The following is a 21,862-nucleotide window of genomic DNA, read 5'->3' on the forward strand; positions in this document are numbered from 1 at the left end:
ATTGCTGCAGGTGTGAATTCATCTAGAATTGTCAGCAAAGTGGAAGGAATCCATCAAGTTTTTTGTGCCTTTTTGCAAAAGTTGTGACTGTTTTTTGCAGAATAAATTGCAACTTTTTGCCATTTTACAACGCTCTCACCACTTTCAAACTATGGGCGGGAGAGGAGCATGTTTAGCTACGTATATAGCTATACATTTAGGTTTCTTTTATTTAAAGATGCACAATTCATTTTGCATAAATAATGGAAAAATACCCTTCTGTAAAAAAAAAAATAGTTTGACATGAAAGTACCTTTGGTTTCCATCTCATTAGCCTTTTGCTTTTGAATTGGTCGAACTCTTACAGGTTTTGCATAAAAAACAGAATTCTCCTCATCAGTGTGTTTGACGCTGGAAAAATTTGGTTCTGCGCCTGTGGAATAGATCCTTCGATTGTCTCCCTGTAGGAATAAAAATGCAGGAGCTATAAATGATATGGACACTCTGAGGAACAATTTTTTTTAACATGCATGTATTGGGGCTCCAAAAATGTAAAATTGGGTTTCCATAAAAATTTTGGACTATTTGGCATTTGGGGAGCATGTTTGTTTCCCTAAACATTGCTGGCTATAAAATAAGAGTACTGAAGTAATCCGATTCTACTCACTTCTGAATTAAGAGGTGGGCTGGGAGGTAACCCAGCAGTTATCTATAAGAGTGACTTCGCCAGGCATGCAAATATCCAGATGTAAAAGTGAGTGGGTACGCTTACTCAAGCGTATAAATCGGACGAGTGCAATGCAAGAAAATCTGGCATTGCACTCGGACCAATGTTATTCAATGAGGGAGAGTAGATGGTCAGCTTTTTTTCTCATCCAGATTCTGGATGAGAAAAAAGTCACAGCATGCTGCGATTGTCTGCGAGAGCCGTGTCACCCACACCCATACAAGTCTATGAAAAATGGAGGGGAGCCAGCACTGCTATGAGTGGCATGCAACAATGAAAAAGTAAAAAGTGTAATATTCACAAATTCATTTCTACTGTAACAATTCAATGAGATTTTTGGCAAATAATTGATCAATGATTTGCCAAAAATCTCATTGAATTGTTAGAGTAGGAATGAATTTGTGAATATTACACTTTTTACTTTTTCATTGCTGCATGCCACTCATAGGCAGTGCTGGCTCCCCCCCATTTCTTGTTTACTGGTCAGGTGGTTGACTGCCACCGTGCCGTGCACGCCCAGTGTGGTTTGCAAATTCCTTCTGTTGCCATCAAAATTTATGTTGGTGCCTGTTCACACACAGCCACCGCCTCCTGTTCCATAGGCATTATTACTTAAGCACCACCTGCCTGAGGCTGTTCCGCCCTTCATCCATGTCTGCTGGTCTGACACTGTGGGGGTTAGTTCTGACATTGTGCTGGTGTGTGTGGTTCTGCCGCACACGCTGGCACCTGGACTGCCCATCTACTCGCAGTTGTCAGCCCTTGCAGCATGGGAGCGGTTCTGACACTTCTCAGGTAGGTGATGTTCCTATATGGTCCTGCGGATTATACGAGACCTTATGGTACGTTTGTATATTATAACTGTAGTGTAGGGACCCCCCTTATAGAGATTTGCCGTGACGGGGCAGGGGGGCTCAAATCATTGATCAATTATTTGCCAAAAATCTCATTGAATTGTTACAGTAGGAATGAATTTGTGAATATTACACTTTTTACTTTTTCATTGCTGCATGCCACTCATAAGCAGTGCTGGCTCCCCCCCCATTTCATACAAGTCTATGGGTGCAAGTGAAACATCGAACTGCACTCAGATGACATCCGAGTGCAGTGCGATAATCGCTCAGCTGACAGTGGAGGAGATAAGGAGATTAATCCTTATCTTTCCTCAGTAGCTCCCTTCCCCTCCTTGCAGCTGCAGGATTGGATCACAGTTGCATGACACTCGGCTCATGCTGGCAGCACAGCGGATGCCAAGGATCATTAGCATATCACATCCAATGCACTCGCATTAGATGCCATACCGTTGTGTGAATCCAGTCTATAACTAAGAATCTGTCAGTGAGTTTCTGATGGGTCTTTCGGAACTTTAGTAATTGTCTTATCTCTTGTGATCAACTTATGATCACAGACCACCTCAAAAGTGAGACAAAAAGTGAGAGGCTCTGGAAAAAGAGAGATAAAAGTTGCAAAAAAAGCCTGTAAAAGCTAAATGGTACATAATTTGTAAGAAGCCCAATCGCAAGAGTGTTTTATATTACAGATGGGTGAATAGTGAAATATTCAAGTTCAGATTATGCTATTCAAATACCTAATATATCAGGAAAAACTGAGTCATATTCCAAGAATGTGAATAAAAAAATATCTTTATTGAACAATCATTAAAAGTCCAAAATATAAAGGTAACGACAACATAGAAAGGTTATGATAAAGTGCAGGGAAATGGGCAAGCATGTACCACGGGATACAAAGGTAAATCTGGGAGCACAGGTCAATATAAATCTATATATTGCACAGGCCCATAGAAAAAGTGGTTGGACAAAAAGTGCAGATATTAATATGTCTAGTTAAATTAGTAATATTGCACTATGCCACGTATATTAGGAGGAGGCTATGTCAATATGTGACCAAACCATATATATAATCCTACATAGCCACATATTCTAACAGAGGTAAAGATATAGTGTGGTATCCAGTGTGCAATACATGAGTAAATGTATGACAGGTAATATAAAACCAACCACTAGAGGGGAAATGAAATGCAGTAGCGTAAAGGTAAATCTAGCTCACCCATAATAAAGATCCCAGCTGGTAAATGCTGTCCAGGGACCTAGTACCTACCTACTATTCCAGAAATTGTCATGAATAACAAACCTAATGCAATTCAATGGGGAACCCCAGCATTTTTTTTTTTTTAAGTTTTTGGGTTCCCCATTGACTTGCATTAGATTCGTTATTCGTGACAAATAGCACTAGGTATTCGGATAGCATAATTTGAACCTGAATATTTCACTAGTCCCTCATCTCTAATTTTTATCCCAAAAACTTGCATTTACTGAAAACCTGTCACCAGAACAAAGTGGCCAGGAGGGGACAGTGTTGTGTCTTTCCTGAATGTTCTGTTTATTTCTGTGGACGTGTCTTTAGACTGCTCTGCATTATTACCCTCTGAGCCATGCCACCTTGGTAAAGGCATTAAGAATTGATGCTAAATAAAAAACAACCATATATCTGATACCATATGTGGGTTTTTTTAAAAAAAAAAATTGAATAAAATAAGTGGCCACTTTTCTCCTGGTGACGTCTTCTTTAAGAAGTAAAAAAAATGCTCTGAAGTTGTCCATATTCTTAATGTATAGGTTTAGAGATAATACTTTTTACAATACAAACTGATTTCTAAGAGTGTTGTACCTGGGTTGGAGAGCTCTTCAAAGCAGATTCGCTGATTCCATCTTGTGATACACTATAGACCTTGGCCTTCTCAGGCAGAAGAGAGAAAGTCCTCTTAAAATGGCATACAAAATTAAAATGGTGTGTACAAAAATATATTTAAAGGGGTTGTCCACTTTATACTTACAGATATGTTGGAGACATGATTTTGTGTACAATTACTATTATATATGAATGAAGGCCTCTTCTTCTGTACTTACCGTATTAATGCAGCTTTCCTCACCAAACAAACAGCTCTACAGTCCATAAAATTAGCTACTCGTGGAGGAGCATGTGACCAGACCATTCCATCAACCTTTTCCAATAGAAATTCAGCTTTCTCTTGTAAAGGCATTTGTCTTTGGAGGAGTTTGATGGACTGATCTGATCAGATGCTCCTCCATCAGTAGCTCTTACTGCATTCTACTGCAATGCTTCCGCAGCCGAAAAATCGTTATTCTGGCGTTTTTTTTTGGGGGGGGGGGGTTTACGCTGTTTAATTTAATTTATATTTTGATAGATCAGACATTTCTGAATGCAGCGATACCAAATATGTGTATATTTATTTTTTATTAATTGTTTTATTTTCAAAAGGGGTAATTTGAACTTGTGGGGTTTTTATTTTTTTTACTTTTTTTTTAATTTTTATTGTATTTACTAGTCCTTTTAGCAGACTTGAAGCTGTGGTCATCAGATTGCTTGTGCTGTACAGCAGTAATGATGACTTCAAAAGAACGCCAACTCGCAGTTCATCAAGACAGACGTAGGGGTCATCAGCTGACCCCTGGATGTCATGACAGCCCATCGGCGCCTCACGATGGGAGCAGGGAATGGTGCGCTTCCCACAGGCGTGTGTTAAATCAGAGATTGCCAGCAGGATTTAACTGGATAACAGCCGCAGGCGGATCTCTGATCCACTATCCGCTGTTAGGGGCACATTTGAGCTGATCAGTATAAGGTACACAACTAATGATGTACATATACATCATATGTCGTGAAAGGTTAAATCGGGCTAAACTCACTGCCAGTTTTAAAACCAGAGGTCAATACCTTTCACAAATCTGCACCTATATGAACGATGCGTCACTAATTATGTTCTTCTACATATAGTAACACCTATTACCAAATTGTTAACATTATTAGGAGATATCTGCCCATCCTGTATACAGATAATACTCTGAAAGTAATATTAATGGAAGGACTCAAATTTGTATCTTAGAGAGGAACGACTATTTGCAATAGAATATCACCCAGTGATCAGGGCAATAATAAGAATGGTCATATAAATGTGGACAAAAACATGTGGTCTATGCCCATGTATGAGGAACATTAAAACATTCACTTCTTTTCTGATCCAAAAAGAATTCAAAATTAACTCGTTCATCAATGGTAGAAGCACCCACACTATATTATTACATTTGATAAGTGCAGTTTACAATATGTGGGATGCACTACACGCCCCTTAGGCCGGGGTCACACTTGCGTGTGATTCGTGCAAGAATCGGATCGCACTGAACGGACCGGCCGCCTTCTCTTCTGCTGAGAGCGGCTCTGCTGTATGTATTTCTATGATGCTGACCTGCTCCTGTCAGGAGAGCCGTGGCCGGTCCGTGCAGTGCGATTTAATTCTCGCACGAGTCACACGGAAGTGTGACCCCAGCCTTAGAAGGAGACTTTCAAAGCACATTTATGAAGCTCAAAATAATACAACCTGTAGCCTATCTGGTGCTTCACAACATTTCTTAAATGTGCATAAAGGCAATGTCAGCAATTTTAGGTTTAAAGCTATTGAAAAGGGTTTTCTACCCAAAAGTGTCGGTGATAAATTACAGGTTTCACACCACTTAGAAGTCCTCTAGATACCAGAGTTCCTAAGAGCGTGAAAATTAAATCTGACCTCATGTATATTTATTAATGATGTGTATTTAGAACCTGGTTACTATGTATATTTATTACTTTTCTTTTCAATATTCTTATTTTTATAATAAACATGAAACAATTTACAAAAAGCAGAATAGCAGATTAGATATATTCACAGTACAGGGTTCACTGCATTCTATTAAAACATTTTCAGTATAAGAAGTCATTCATATATTGCTTGTAAAAGACCAAAACCATTTATCAAACCAGAATGACACATGATAATTACAACTTGTCTTCATAATAAAAATCCGGACTTAAGGGTGCTTTACACGCTGCGACATCGCTAATGATATATCGTCGGGGTCACGGTGTTTGTGACGACATCCGGCGTTGTTAGCGACATTGCAGCGTGTGACAGCTAGGAGCGACAATCAACGATCGCAAAAATCGTCAAAAATCGTTGATCATTGACACCGCTCCTTTTCATAATATCGTTGGTGGTGCATGCCGCTGGTTGTTCGTCCTTCCTGCGGCATCACACATCGCTATGTGTGACACTGCAGGAACGACGAAATCTCCTTACCTGCGTCCACCGGCAATGAGGAAGGAAGGAGGTGGGCGGGATATTCCGCTCATCTTCGCCCCTCTGCTTCTATTGGACGGCTGCCGTGTGACGTCGCTGTGACGCCGCACAAACCACCCCCTTAGAAAGGAGGCAGTTCGCCGGCCACAGCGACGTCGCATGGAAGGTAAGTCCGTGTGACGAGTGTAAGCGATGTTGTGCGCCATGGGCAGCGATTTGCCCGTGATGCACAACCGCCGGGGGCAGGTACGCTCGCTAGCGATATCGATATCACAGCATGTAAAGTGCCCTTAATTCTGTTTAAACTCATCTAGAACTGACCTTTGTAAGAAGGTGGGAAGCAACAGATCTGTTTTATGCCCCAAGAGAGGGGCATAATAAACTATATTAAGGCGAGGGGAGAGCCCAGTGGAGACAAAGTAGACTCTGTCATTGAGCGGGAGAGCACAAAAAAGTGAAGTAGGATCTAGTGAAGGAAAAGAAGAAGTGGGGGGAAATGGGGGGTGTCAATAGAGATATAGAGATGGGGAGTCTGGGGTGGAGTACTATGGCGTCGCCAAATTAAGATATTGATTGGATGTCCTAAAAGATTTCCCGGGGGCCCATACCCTATCCAATTTTATTTGGGTATGATAAGCAAGTGATGCAACTTCCTCGATGTGAAACAGTTGGTCCGCCCTCAGTAACCATTGTAAAATTGTGGGGCTTTGAGTTGTCCGCCACAAGGGTGGATCGAGTAGCTTCACTGCTACTGTACTAAAAGGAAAAAAAGTAATTTCCTATTCGGCATCTTTGGTGATTTTGTTGTAAGGTTCAGGAAAATCATACTCAGTTGGGGCTGGCGGGTTAAAGAGCAAATTTGTTGTGAAAGTCCCAATATCTGGTCCCAAAACGTTGTTGATACCTCACAATGCCACCAAATTTGCATAAAAGTGCCTGTTTCTTTGTTACATCTCCAGCATGTCTCGGGAAGAGATGGGAGCCATAGGTGGGTTTTCTCTGGGGTTATATGCCATCTTGTTACTATTTTATAGGACTTTTCCTTCACCTTCACAAAGACCCTTTATAAATTTGTGTTATCTGATCACTTGAAAGATTTAGCTTTAAATCTCTTTCCCAGATGGATATGTATGCCCATTTCTACGGTAGTTTGCTTGTAATCAAGTGTTGGTATAATTTAGATAGGATTTTCATAGGTTGTTTAATCTGTAATAGTAAAACCTCGAAGGCAGACAATTCCCTAGTAGGAGGCCCTGAGCTAAATAAGTATTGATAGCTACTTTTAAACACCCATATTGAAGGAAATTAATGATTGTGGTGCAAGGATATCATTTATCTTTTCAAAAGTCACTAGAGTCCCATTTTCCAGAATTATTTCAATTGGAATGTTTAAGGTATGAAGCGTATGTGGAACGTGGGTATGAGCATGTCCTATATATAATCCTGGTAAGTCCATGATGTGTATTAATGGTAGGGTGGGGGCATTAATATGTTGATATTTGTGGACCAGATTTGAAGTGCATATTTGAGCAAACCATTTTTACACGTTTGGGCCTAGGTTATGGTCTTCTGTTGAAAATATTCTATGTATATTTATTACTCTTATGCATATATTTTATTATTGTTGCATATTTAAGACCTGTTTACCATGTGCTAATTTCTTTATCATTTCCTTCGTCTTTTTCCTATTTAATTGGAACACCTGACTATGGGAATCATACTATGACTTAGACCGCTCATGTTCGAAACGCGTAAAAGATGATTTGTCTTGTCTGCTTTATTCCTTTGCCATGATTTTAATTAATTTTTTCAATATTTTTTTTTTAATTATACTCTCTCCTTTGGATGTTGTTGCTGCAAAACTACATTTTTTTTTAATATAATAGTAAGTGTCCATAAAATTGTGTTCTCAACACATCTGTAACAATAAAGATAATGGGGCCAACCCTGTTAACTGACTCTGCATTGAGCAATAGACAGTGTAATACAGAGGCTATACAAGGCAATTATTGCAAAATTTATAATAAACCCAATAGCAAAAATGATTTTTAGTCCCAATTGCATTCATTTAAGTAAGGCTAGGTTCACATTTCCGTTGTTTTAAATCCGTCAGGTCTGTCAGTGATGGATCTGTCGTTTTTTAGATGGCAACTGATGCAACGGATGTGTTTTTCACAGGATTCCGTTCACAGGACTCCTGTGAAAAAACTAATCCGTCGCGTCCGTTACATCCGCTGTGCGTCCGTTTTTTGAGGGATCCGTCGTGATCCGTTTCTGTTTGAGACAGCCCAGTGGGTGTGCCAAACATGCTGGGCATGCTCAGTAGAGCATGACGGAATCCAGCGCTGGATTCCGTCGTAAGACGTATTACGACGGAATCCAGCACCATAGACATCCATTACAAGCTTGACGGATGGCGACGGATTCCTGCGTGGTGCGTTAATTTTGACGGACAAAAAACGTTACATTCTGCGTTGTTTCCGCCCGGCGGTTAGTCCAAAGACGACTGATGTGCTGCGCAGCGGATGCAACGCAAGGTCATCAGTCGCAATCCGCCACTCATACAAGTCTATGGGAAACAACAGAATCCGCTAAACGGATTCCGTTGTTTACCAGAGCCGCGGATTGTGACTGATACAAATTGACGGAAATGTGAACCTAGCCCAAAGCCTGCTTTACACGTTGCAATTTTGCATACGATATCGTATGCAATTTGCAACGCCCCCATCGTATGTGTGGCACGTCCAAAAGGTGGACAATCCCTTTACCTACAATTTATTATGGGATCGAAATCTGATTTGGCATTACTGATCCAGCAGAGCTATATGATAGAATTAAAGCTTTATTTGATTACCTGACACCTAACATTTCTTGCTTACCCCAACTTTAGGAATCCTGCGCTTAACACCAGGGCGATTTCTAAAGCAAACATGACATGAACCAAAATTAAATATTCAAAATAATGCTGAACAGATGGATAAGGGTAAGCAAAGCATTTTTAAAATTATAAAATAATTAAGCGTCTGTACTTGTTTCTTCCAGGTGGACTTAAAAGTTCCTCGTATGGAAGACATTTATATTTCTCTGATCCAATAGCAACATAATATTCTCCAGACACCAGTTCAGATCCAGATGAAATAGAAACTCCATCTAAAGTGGAGAGCCTAAAGACGCGGAGTATTAGTGCATTATACAATATACGGACATGAAGACATGTTCCTTTACTATGTCTACAATCTTCACTCACTTTCTTACAGCTCCATTGTATAAGTTGGCCTTTTCAGTAAGCAATGTTAACACCAGCTCCCACTCTTTCAGGATACTAGGAGGTATGAGAACTCGGATAGGAGGGGTCATAAGATCACCATTTCGAAAAATACTGGGAAAAAAAAGGAATTAATGGATTAAAACCACCTCCCCCCCCCCCCAACCTGTTTTCACCTTCCTGACCAGGCCTTTTTGTTCAATTCTGACCAGTGTCACTTTATGAGCCAATTATTCTGAATTAATTTTTTGTGGCACATTCTACTTTGTTAGTGGTAAATTACCGTAAGTACAATATTTTCAAACTTTTAATTTTTATGCCCTTAGAGCAGAAATTTATGTCACACAAAATAATGAAATCAGAAAATTCTCATTTTTCCAACATATTTTACAAAACCAATTTTTTTTTTTTACAGACTACATAACATTTGAAGTGACTTTGAGAGGCCCATATTACATAAAATACCCAAAAGTGACACTATTCTAAAAACTGCATTTCCCAAAGTGCTAAAAAAAATTCAATAAGTTTAATAACCCTTTAGGCACTTCACAGGAATTAAAGCAACGTGGAAGGAAAATATAACAATGTAACGTTTCCCATAAAATTGTTGATTTAGCCCCAAATGTTTCATTTTCAAAAGGGTGACAAGAGATAAATTACCATACAATTTGTTGTGTAATTTCTTCTGAGAATGTCGATATCCCATATGTGGTGGCGGCTGGAATCGATAGCAGACACCATACCATGTTTGCAGACCCCGTGATGTGCCTAAAGAGTGGAAACCCCTCCACAAGTGACCCTATTTTGGAACTGACACCATTTTGGAATCTTCTTTCTGGGTTTCACAGATTTACACGGAAACCCCGGTGAAAGCACTCAGCGTAGAGCGCAGGATAAATGTGAGGTGAGCCTTACTGTGATCTTTGGGAGGCAGAATAAACAAATCAACAGAAGGTCAAGAATTGGTATTATTTATTTTTTAGGCCATTCCTCATGCAATATAAGTGATTATACAACTCAGATTGATGCAATTACAGTTATACTAGATTTTTTTATGTTTGGCTACTATCGCACTCTAAAGGCCGCTTTACACGCAGCGACATCGTTAACGCGATGTCGTTGGGGTCACGGAATTCATGGCGCACATCCGGCCTCGTTAGCGACGTCGTTGCGTGTGAAACGTACGAGCAACCGCTAATGAGCAAAAATACTCACCTTATCGTTGCTCGTTGACACGCTGTCCAGTTCCCAAATATCGTTGTTGTTGCAGAAAGCAGGTTGTTAGCGATGTGTGCTGCCGCAGGAACAACTATGTGTGACACCGCAGGAACGAGGAACCTCACCGTACCTGCGGCCGCCCGCAATGAGGAAGGAAGGAGGTGGGCTGGATGTTCATCCCGCTCATCTCCGCCCCTCTGCTTCGATTAGGCGGCCGCTTAGTGACGTCGCTGGGACGCCGAACAAACCACCCCCTTAGAAAGGAGGCGGTTCGCCGGTCACAGCGACGTCGCTAGGCAGGTAAGAAGTGTGACGGGGACTAGCGATGTTGTGCGCCACGGACAGCGATTTGCCCATGACGTACAACCGACAGGGGCGGGTAAGCACGCTAGCGATATCGCTAGCGAGATCGCAGCGTGTAAAGCGGCCTTAAGAAATGCTTTTAAAAAAAAGTTTTGCACTGACATATTTTGAGAGCTATAATATTTCTATATTTCTTCTGTAAGAGTCATGTGAGGACTTGTTTTTTTGCGGGACAAGTTGACATTTTTATTGGCATAATTTTAAAAAATATGATGTTTTTTGATTGCTTTGTATTCTGATTTTTAGTAGGCAGAATGAACAAAAACCAGCGATTCAAGAATTTTCTCGTTTTGTTTGTTTATTTTACACCATTCACCATATTTATATTTTTGTTAATGTTTTGTTGGTTTTGCACAACAAAAACTATTTTATAGAAAAAAAGAATTGTTTTTGCATGGCTATGCGATCGCACACGCCCCCATCGTTTGAGCGGCTCGTGCAATTTGTTGCACAAGCCACACAAACGATTATTTGCAGTCACACGTACTTACCCCTCCATACGACCTCGATGTGGGCGGCGAACATCCACTTCCTGGAGTGGGAGGGACGTTTGGCGTCACACCGACGTCACATGGAAGCTGGCCAATAGAAGCGGAGGGGCGGAGATGAGCGGGACGTAAACATCCCGCCCACCTCCTTCCTTCCGCATAGCCGGCGGGAGCCGCAGGATGCAGGTAAGCTGTGTTCATCATTCCCGGGGTGTCACACACTGCGATGTGTGCTGCCTCGGGAACATTAAACAACCCGACGTTCAATTTTTCGGAACTGAACGCTGTGAATGCGATGAACGTTTTGACGTTCAATCGCAATCGCACGGAGGTTTCACACACTTCAATTTAACTAACGATGCCGGATGTGCGTCACTTACGACGTGACCCCGCCGACACATCGTTAGATAAATTGTAGCGTGTAAAGCCCGCTTTAGGTTCCTGTTCTAATAGTGGTAGATACCAAGCGTGTACTTTGTTTATTTTTGTTTTTCCATAAATATTTGTATTTCTAGGTATAATTTTTTTGTTATGTGATATTTCATATTTTTACAATTTTTTTTAAAGTGTTTTGTTTTTTTTTTGTTTTTTTAAATTTAGTTCCTCTATCGGACATTTGACCACTTTGAAGTACCCAGACATCAAAGGTTGGGAACTTTTTCCCAACCGTGACATATAGGTACGTCAAAGGTCATGAAGGCGTTAATATATTGGCAGACTAGAGGGAACAGTTGTCACTCAAATAAACATAAAGCAGCTGACCAGTCACCTTAATATTAATTGCATTTAGACGATGATACTTTCATTATAAAATGGGACTTTTGATTAATCAAGGATATGCCATTATTTTTAGAATTATTTTGACTAAAGAAAATAGCAGTAAAGGCTTTCCTGAGGATATGTACGCAGTTGTAAATATGCAATACTCCCAGATAAAAGCTAGAACGATAGGCACCCAAACGCATAGGATTTATAAGCTATTAAAGGGAATCTGTCACCAAATTGAACTTTTTAAACTGTTAATATGGGAATATAGGAAATAGAATGCAGAAAATGGTCTTACCTGTATGCTTCATCATATCAGATGCCTTGTTGTTGAAATATCATCTTTTATCACTTTATGTTAATGAGTTCTTACTGGCTATGGGGTGTATGCTACCCGGAAGATAGCCCTGCCTCCTTGCTTCATTGGCATAATTTTTGCCACCTATTATTGTCACAGTCTTCCTGTGAGGCCTCCGACACACATCCGTGCCGCCGGTACGTGTTTGCCATTTTTTGCACGTACCGGCGGCACGGAGACACGTTCAGCAATGCTACCCTATTGTAGCAGGCACACACACTTAAAAACACATGGAACATGTGTCCGTGTGCGCGTTTTTCCACACGCTGACATGTCCATGTTTTCTCCGGCAGCACGGGTGTCACACGGCCCGCACCCGTACCACAAGGGTTTAGTGTGGATGCGGTCCCGTTTGACACGCGCTGGAGAAAACACCACATGTCAGTGAAAAATCAATAAAAACATTTACTCACCTTCTCCAGCCCTCCTGTCTCTGCCGCTGCTGCCTCTTGCTGCCGACCGCCGCTCATTACGCTCATTTAATATTCACTTCACTGCTGCCGGCAGTAGCGGGGAGACAGATGGGCTGGAGACCGAGGATCAGCACCACGGACAGCAGCGCGGACCACTAGAGTATGCAAACTACCGGTTCTACGTGTGCTATCGCGGATAGCATGCGGAGAACACACGTGGCCCGCACGTACCCGAGACACGTACTTACCACACACAACACGCAGGGGAAATACATGTCTCGCGGCACGTGCGTGTTTTTAACGGAAGTGTGTTTCAGGCCTGATGTGTAGTTCCTGCGCACTAAAAGTTGCAATGTTAGCCTATATTGTTTCGCCTTCTTATGGGCATTGTCTTCATTCACTACTCTGCATGTGCGCCAGGGAGTCACACAGCTAGTTTTAAAAATCAGAATGCAACAGGCTAATGTTGCAACTTTTAGTACGGAGGCGTGGGATTTCAGAGCAGGAACTACACATCACAAGCAGACTGACGCTACTACTGTAGGCGGTGAAAACGATGCTAATGAAGCAAGACAGGGCTATCTTCCAGGCAGCATACGCCCCAAAGCCTGGAAGAAGTCCTAAACTTAAAGAGATAAAAGATGATATTTCAACAAGGCATCTGCTATGAGGCATACAGACAGTATGCTATTGCTTGTATGCCCATATTAACAGCTTAAAAAGGTTAAAGTGGTGACAGATTCAATTTAAGGGGACTCTGTCAGCATGTTTTTGCTACTTCATCTGAGAGCAGCATGATGTAGGCAAAGAGGCCCTGATCTCAATGATGTATTACTTAGATTACTGTGTGCAGCCATTCTTACCCAGTGAAAGATTTAAGATTTTGCATGTAGCAGTATCGGTAGAGCTGTCCCCACCCACACCAGGCTTTTAGTGTACATTTCCATAGACAGAAGCTGCTATTCGCAGATGTGGCAGAGTCAGACTACAACTCATGGTCTGCTGAGAACCACTAATGATAAAGATAAGCAGATTAAACTAACAATACAGGTAAACAAAAAAAAGACTGAGATAACAGACACAAGACTAAATTCTATGTTTTAACTCATGCAGCATGCTGTCTTCAGATTACATTGCAGAACCATGCTGGCAGAGTCCCTTTCAAGGAAGTCTGTCAGCAGACTTTGCTATGTAATCAGAGAGCAATTTAAAGGGAATCTGTCAGCAGGTTTTGCTACCTCATCTGACGACAGCATGATGTTGTCCAGGAGATTCTGAATCTAACGGTGTATCACTTAGATTACTGGCTGCAGCCGTTCATAGACAATCTGAATTTTTAGCCTTAATAATGTAGTGTTGAGCCCAGGGAGCTGTACCCGCCCACACCAGGCTCTCTTAAAGATTATACATTAACAATGAGGTGTTAATCACAGCAGGAGGCATGTCAGACTTTTCTGTATCTGAGTTTCTACTCCTGTAATGGTAAGGGTCCTGCTGCTTAAAGGAAATATGTCACCAGATTTTTAACACCTAATCTGAGAGAAACGTAGGGGCAGAGTTCCTGATTTCAGCAGTGTTTCACTTACTGGGCTGCTTAGTGTAGTTTTGATAAAATCCCTGATTAATCAGTAGTATATTATCATTAGAAGAATGCTTGACCTGCTGCCAGGTAGTCCAGCCTATTCATGAGCTCTGTATAATTTCTAGATCTGCAGCAGAGAAAAGAATGATTTTATCGAAATGAAAGCAAACAGCTTAGTAAGTGACACATTGTTGGAAACAGAATCTCTGCTCTATGTTATCATTTATTGGTTGAGATGCTGTCATTTTAATTAAATCCCTAAAATATCCAAAATAGCAGTTGCACTCAAGTAAAGGGAAGAAGAAAAAACAAGAATGTAGATGGTGAACATTGGTATATAAATACGCATTACTGCCAAGAAAACATGAACATTTTTTAGAAAAATATGAGTTACTTAGTAAATAAAAGTGGCCAAATTTACTTGTGCCAAGGACCACGTCAAAGTGTTACTCTCATCTGGGTCCTACTCTAATTGCTATGCCTCTCTTGTCCAAATTGAACTTTTATATGGGCTAGAATAGAACCTCCAAAAGGAAAATTAAAACACCTGAAATAACTCGGAGGAGCGCACAGACAGAGGACATGATTCCTTTGTCTGCGCACTCCTCCCAGTTATTTCAGGTGTTTTAATTTTCCTTTTGCAGGTTCTATTCTAGCCCATATAAAAGTTCAATTTGGACAAGAGAGGCATAGCAATTAGAGTAGGACCCAGATGAGAGTAACACCTTGACGTGGTGTCTGGGCACAAGTAAATCTTGTTTTTTTCTTTCCCTTTACTTGAGTGCAATTGCTATTTTGAATATTGTATGTCATATTCAGTATGTGTGCTACCCCTACAGCAGTCGAACTGCTCGGATCCGGGGTTGCTGTGGCTCGAGGGTCTCCGGACCCGGGGGCTTGCGGCCACTTCAAATGTAAAGGGGGGAATTATTTACAAGGGAGAGTTCGTGATGCCACCCGTGGTTCGCGGTAAGGGGAGTACCACCGCTGCCGATGGGAGTACCCGGGGGAGATAGAGTGGTGCAGCCAGATGGTGATCCCTCCACGGGTAGGGGAGACTCCAGGGCTCTGAAGATAAGTGGTGGATAGCGCTGTGCAGGCTATGCAGGCAGGCAGGATGCAGGGTGTGCAGTGTACTCACTCAGGTTGTGTAGACGTTGGTGCAATCATAAAGCAGACTCTGACACAGAAGTAAACCAAGTCTCTGGGTGCCACTGCCACTCGGAGGAGCTCGTCTGGGTATCCGTCCCCACTGATACTGCTTAGTGGTCCGGAGCCTGCCTCTATGCACAATTTTGTAGATTTTCCTAAGTGACCCTTTGGCCTGAAGTTGTCAGGGTCCCGCTCCCTATGGTGATATAGTGGAGTTGTGCTCTCGATGGCTGACACTTGTGATATCTGTAAGTCGCATAAGCTGGAAAGCCCTATCCCCCTCGTTGTGTTGGTGGCTTTCAATCTGTGAGCTCTTGGGGAAAGTTCATAAAGAGACTATCCTCCACAGGTGAATTATCAGGTTGTGTGAAGCTACTCCCTGATCTAGGGTCCTGTACTCCGCCGTGTTCACTACCGATCCGGTTACTGGACTTCTGGTGCCAACCGTTCTCCAAAACTAAGTCAATACAACCTTTTCCAATACCCTGTGACTGGGTCTCCGACTCCTCTGATCCCAGACCACCGTCTGCGACCCAACCAAGGTCACACAGGGAACTACACCTCCCTCAGCTCCTCACTCTCTGAGGGCTACTACTGAACTTCAGGGAGCTGCTACTCCCAGCTCCTCACTGTTTGGGAGCTACTACTCGACTGACTTTCTCCCTCCCACCAGTCTTCCTGACCCCTAAGCGGGTGGCCCTTTTTCAGCTAGACCACCCACTGGTGTGCCTGACAGGGCGTGGTGTGAGGTGTGGTTAGGATTTGAGTGCTGATGGAAGCAATACCAGTGTGTAGGAACCCAGAACCATGGAGGGTGAGTTCTGCAGCATAAGAGACAGGGGTACAGTTCCCTGTGACACCCTGATAGAGTCAGGGGCGTCACATATGCACCAGTTCAGACTATAAAATTAGGAAGTGCCGGCAATTTTTCTAGTTTGATTAAATCCCCGTCGTCTCTGCTGCAGGTCTAAAAGTGCACTAAATGCTGAGTTCTCTATAGATGGTCCAACCCACACTACTGATTGACAGCTTTCTTGGTGTACTGTACATTTGTAGAAAACTGCTAAACAGTGGTGGGGATGTGGTTAGACAGAGCAGAATGACTGCATGGCAAGACAGAGCTAGTCCTCTAATGATAATCTCCTGATGATAAAACACTTATTTTATTGAAACTGCAACAAGCAGCCCAGTAAGTGATAGATCACTGAAATCGGTGTCTCTGCCCCTACATCATGCTGCGCTCAGATTACATAGAAAAAAACTGGCAATCGATTCCCTTTAAAATTTAAAGGGACCTTGCAAACAAAAAACTTATATAGTCACAGTACTTTTAGAACAACTTGATCCCATTTGAAAATTGTGGGAAGCTGGCTGCAGACTAAAGACTATTGGATGCAGACTGGAGTCCACAGCTCGGAGGGATTCTGGCTTTTTCCAGCACAGAGCACTGCTGTATTTTATTAGATATTATCTTTAGAGATGAGTGAACCCAAACATTAAAGGTGTTGTCCACTGCTTTTACAACCCCTTCTCATTCTCCTTGTTCGCCCCCGTAAAACTAAATTAGCGTATACTCACCTATGGGGAAGCTGTGGTTCCTACAGTATTTGAAGCTGCGTTCCTGGGGCCCATGTGACATTGGTATGACACAGGAGCCCCGCAACCTATCAGCGCCGGCATCCTTCTCCCTGCCTTCAGATGTTTGAGCAGCACTCACATCCTGCTTAAATTTCCAAAGGTGGGTGAGACAGATGCTGGGCGTTGATTGGTTGGGAAGCCCACGTGTGATAATGTCATGTGGGCCCAGGAAACGCAGCTTTAGACAGCGCTAGAACCATGGCAAGGGAGTGTAGGCTTATTTATTTTTACAGGCTTGAACAAGGGAAATGAATAGGGGTTGTCCAAGTAGTAAACAACTACTCTTAAGTTTGTTGTTGGTACCAAACACAGACTTTACAAAAAGAAAAACAAACAGTGTTTGGAATTTGGGTGCTTTACGTATGCAAACCACTAGAGCGAGCATCTCTGTGCTTGGTTACGCTAGGTGCTCGGCCCACTGCCAGCCACTCGCAGTGTTTAAATATCTCACACTGGGTGTAAAATCAGAGACATAGGATATAGTGTGTGCAGAAAAAAAAAAAAGAAAAAACCCCGGAAGTGCTGTTTATGGCTGGCTGTATATGGGCAGAGAACCGATCTGCCCAATCAGTGACTTCAAATGGGATTCAGGGAAAGTTCGGGTCCAAAACAAAACTTTATCTAAAGTCTGGCTGAACACACAGATCTTCTATGGGTCCACTCAGCTTTAATTATCTTGCTTGTCAGTTTAAGGTATACAAAATGGCAAGCATGACATTGGTAATTAGAGTAAAGCAATCATTCCATTACTCTCATTAGTGTTTCAGGGACCTCAATTAAGTCATTGTTCTCCCAGCCACTAGTCCCATTGTGTGGAGGGGGATTGTAGACCCAGTGGAGCCTTCACCACAGAAGTTCTCACATGCAGTCCCAGGTTAGGCACTCGGCCTCAGGAAAATACCTCTACCAATGCACAGTTAGCATTGGGGGGGCATTTCTCAGGGGGAGGCTTGGGGTACTTAAGACACTGACGAGGGGATGTAGTTGGATATGTGTGTGACAGCTGTGATATTCGTCATTTGGATATGAGGAACTATCCTAAAGACAATTGTTGATATCCGTCATCTGGAGGAGCATAAGGACTATTGTAAATAAAACTTAAGGCTTCATTAACCTGCCTGGGTGATTAATACAACCCACAGCCTCAGATCTTCTTAAGTGGTGGCAGCGGTGGGATCACTTATCTCTGGACAGCTTACCGGGGAAAGTTACTGAGCGGTATCTTAGAAGTAGAAATGGCAAATTCCATTTACAAGAGGCACAAGAACTAGGAGCTCAGAGCCCTTGGCTCTGGGAGAGAGTAATGTGGTTGCCAGAGGAAAACCAGAAGACCCTAATACAGTGCTTGGTGGAGTGGGACAGAGAACACCCACAGGAGGGGGTCAGTATAGATGTGGGGGAGGGCAACTCCATGAAAGGACCACAGCCCAGGACTGCCAACCAGAGGGCAGAGGATTGATCAACTGAGTTAAGGCAGATGCTGGCCATGCTAGGAGAGTGGGCCATGGAGACAGAGCGGGTGGCAGTGGTAAGCAAACATCTGGGTTTCCATGCAACAGTACCCCCACCTGCCCCAGTGCAGATGGAAGTGGATAATAGGAGAGAAGGGTCAACACCTTTAAGGTATTGGGACATACCACAGCCCATTGAAGACACCTCGGATATTGATAACCATTTCTGGTTATTCGAGAACCGCACCCTTCTGCATGAGATGTCAATCAAGGACTGGCCAAGATTTTTCAGCTTTGGCCTGACTGGAAAAGCAAGAAAAGCTTTTAATAACTTGTCTTGGTTGTTTTGCTGCAGGAGGGACTGGTGCACTTCACAAAATAGATGGCATATTGAGGAAAGAAGATTATGTGGCAATACTGAAGCAACATTTCAAGACGTCAGCCAGGAACTTAAAACATGAGCAGAAAGGGGTCTTTCAAATGGACAATGACCCAAATCATACTGCCAACTGGTTACAAAGTGGCTAAAGGAAAACAAAGTCAATGTTTTGTAGTGGCCATCACAAATCCCTGATCTCAATCCTATTGAAAATTTATGGGCAAAGCTGAAAAGGCAGGTGTGAGCACAGTGACCTACAAATATGGCTCAGTTACACCAGTTCTACCGGGATGAATGGGCCCAAATTCCTACCAACTATTGTAAGAAGCTTTTGGAAGGATATCCAATAGCACCAAATACTAATGAAATGTATGTAAGCTTTTGACTTTGCAGAAAGTAATAAAAATGCCTTAACACACACTCACACTCTCTCTCTCATTATTCTGGCATGTGGCAAATATCAATAACTTTGGTAATCCTAATTGACCTAAAGGTTTATTCTGATTTCATGTCATATAGTGAGAAAAACATGCAGATGTATTCTTTTTAGATAGTGTATGTAAACTTCTGGGTTCAACTGTATAACATTTAGCTGTAAGACACTCAGTAAGACAACCTACTGAACTAAAAAGCCCAGAGTTATACTGAATCTGTAAAATAAACCAAAACCCAAATTATACGAAATCTGCAAAAATATATCAGTTTGCTCAGAAGATAGGAAGGCATATTCAACATGATCGATTACCTTTAAATAAGTTTATCTTTAATCCTTCAAAGTTTGTGAATGTACTCACTGAATTATACAGGGAAGGTGAGATTCCTCCCTCCAGCGGCCAGGAACATTTAGTTTGCGAGGGATCTAGGGAAACAAAGTTGAGGGTGGGAATATATCTCTACCAGCATTAAATATATTTTGGTATGTTTTGTGCATGCCCTTCCTGAACACTTCATATATTCATCTCTGAACACTGTGACACCAGCTAAACACCCTTCCTGCAGACCCAATTCCCACACCTCTCCCAACTGAACGTTTTGACTCTAAGTAGAGGAAAAACAATCCTGGTATGCACAGTGAGAACAGCTAGCAGAGAGGGTAAAAGGGTCATATGTGGAGGAAATGTTTGAGATACTGGAACATTCTGGGAATTTTTGGCCAAACTCTAACTGCAAACGGTTCAGAGAACATGAAACATTGTTACTATGTGTAACTTGTAAGTGTACGCTATATACATTGTATGCCCAAAAGTACGTGGATCACTATTCATCACTTTATAAGATTGAGCCATGTGCTTGATGGGAGACAAGTCCGGAGACACTGCTGGCCATGGTAGCATATTTAGGCCACCCAGGTGTCTCACAGTGGCACCAGCATCATGTGTCTTGGCATTTTTAAGTTGAAAAAAATGGCTCCTGGGATACTTTCCTGTTTCCCTATGTAGGACCCTTCATGGTGTTGTGCGAGTGGACTGCAAACCAATCTCTGCCTATCATTGTGTCCAAAGGTAGTACTTATCGTGATGAGAATAGACCGCCACTCCAGAAAAAAGCCTTCTGATGGTTTGTGTATACACTCATGCCTTAAGGGGGCTTTACACACTACGACATCGCTAATGCAAAGTCGTTGGGTTCACGGAATTTGTGACGCACATCCGGCCGCATTAGCGATGCCGTTGCGTGTGACATCTATGAGCAATTTTGCATCGTCGCAAAAACGTGCAAAATCGCTCATCGGTGATATGGGGGTCCATTCCCAAATATCGTTACTGCAGCAGTAACGAAGCTGTTCCTCGTTCCTGCGGCAGCACACATCGCTCCGTGTGACACCGCAGGAACGAGGTACCTCTCCTTACCTGCCTCCCGACCGCTATTTGGAAGGAAGGAGGTGGGCGGGATGTTACGTCCTGCTCATCTCCGCCCCTCCGCTTCTATTGGGCGGCGGTTCAGTGACGCAGCTGTGACGTCGCTGTGATGCTGAACGAACCGCCCCCTTAGAAAGGAGGCGGTTCGCCGGTCACAGCGACGTCGCCGGGCAGGTAAGTACGTGTGATGGGTCTGGGCGATGTTGTGCGGCACGGGCAGCGATTTGCCCGTGTCGCACAACAGATGGGGGTGGGTACCCACGCTAGCGATATCGGTACCGATATCGCAGCATGTAAAGCGGCCTTTAGGCTTGGTATGTGATGTTTAATTTTATCTGCAGTACAAAATGGATCACTATGCACCATTATTCTAATCAGACGAAACCATGTGGGCAACGCCTTCATAAGGGAATGTCACACCGATACTACACCAGGAAGTATGCCGCTGGGTGACATAATGTATGGTAGCTGGACCCCTCTGGTCTTCATTCATGGTAGAATAACAGCTAGCTGTTACTTTGATTTGGTTGTGGAACCAGTGGTACAGCGATTTCTCCAAAATGTTCCAGGAACCATATTTCAACACAACAACGCCACACTGCATGTTGCTGGTGCTAATGGTTAGCAACTTATGTGGCCTAAATATTCTGCCATGGCCTCCAGTGTCTATGGACTTGTCTTCTTATCAAGCACTTCATGGACATCCATGGTGGGCCATCGCAAAAGGGAGCTGCTAGCAGGGGATTTTGATTGTTTGCATGCCCAAGTGTATTCAGCGTGGCAGAACATTACTCTAACAACCATTAATAACTTCATATACAGCAGTCAAGAGGGAAATTGTTTTTCTACCCTTTGGCACTCATACTTGAAACTGAATAAATGAAGAGATTTTGCAAATATTGTTTTCATTTTTCACCATTTCCATATTATTAACATGTCTATTGATCCTGTCATTTCCACAATTCTATTACTTTTCCTTCTTGATGTTGCAATTTCAATGTGTACTTCCTATTGTTCAACTGTTCAGCATGGTAAATACCGTACACGTTTTTTTCCTGATTCATGTCAAGGAA

The 21,862-nt window shown here is 42.5% G+C and overlaps 1 protein-coding gene across 1 annotated transcript in view; it reads right to left on the reverse strand.

The window, feature by feature from the left end:
• DCDC2B (doublecortin domain containing 2B) overlaps nucleotides 1–21,862 on the reverse strand; it is a 66,629-nt gene that overhangs the window by 39,884 nt on the left and 4,883 nt on the right. The window contains exons 3-8 of the mRNA XM_075334137.1: nucleotides 19,725–19,789; nucleotides 9,106–9,237; nucleotides 8,888–9,022; nucleotides 8,738–8,777; nucleotides 3,395–3,460; nucleotides 293–440 (exon numbers count right to left, since the gene is read on the reverse strand). Of these exons, the coding sequence (XP_075190252.1) occupies nucleotides 293–440; nucleotides 3,395–3,460; nucleotides 8,738–8,777; nucleotides 8,888–9,022; nucleotides 9,106–9,237; nucleotides 19,725–19,789 (586 nt within the window). The remainder of the gene's footprint in view (nucleotides 1–292; nucleotides 441–3,394; nucleotides 3,461–8,737; nucleotides 8,778–8,887; nucleotides 9,023–9,105; nucleotides 9,238–19,724; nucleotides 19,790–21,862) is intronic.

The sequence above is a fragment of the Anomaloglossus baeobatrachus genome, chromosome 2 (genome assembly GCF_048569485.1).
Source record: "Anomaloglossus baeobatrachus isolate aAnoBae1 chromosome 2, aAnoBae1.hap1, whole genome shotgun sequence".
NCBI lineage: Eukaryota > Metazoa > Chordata > Amphibia > Anura > Aromobatidae > Anomaloglossus > Anomaloglossus baeobatrachus.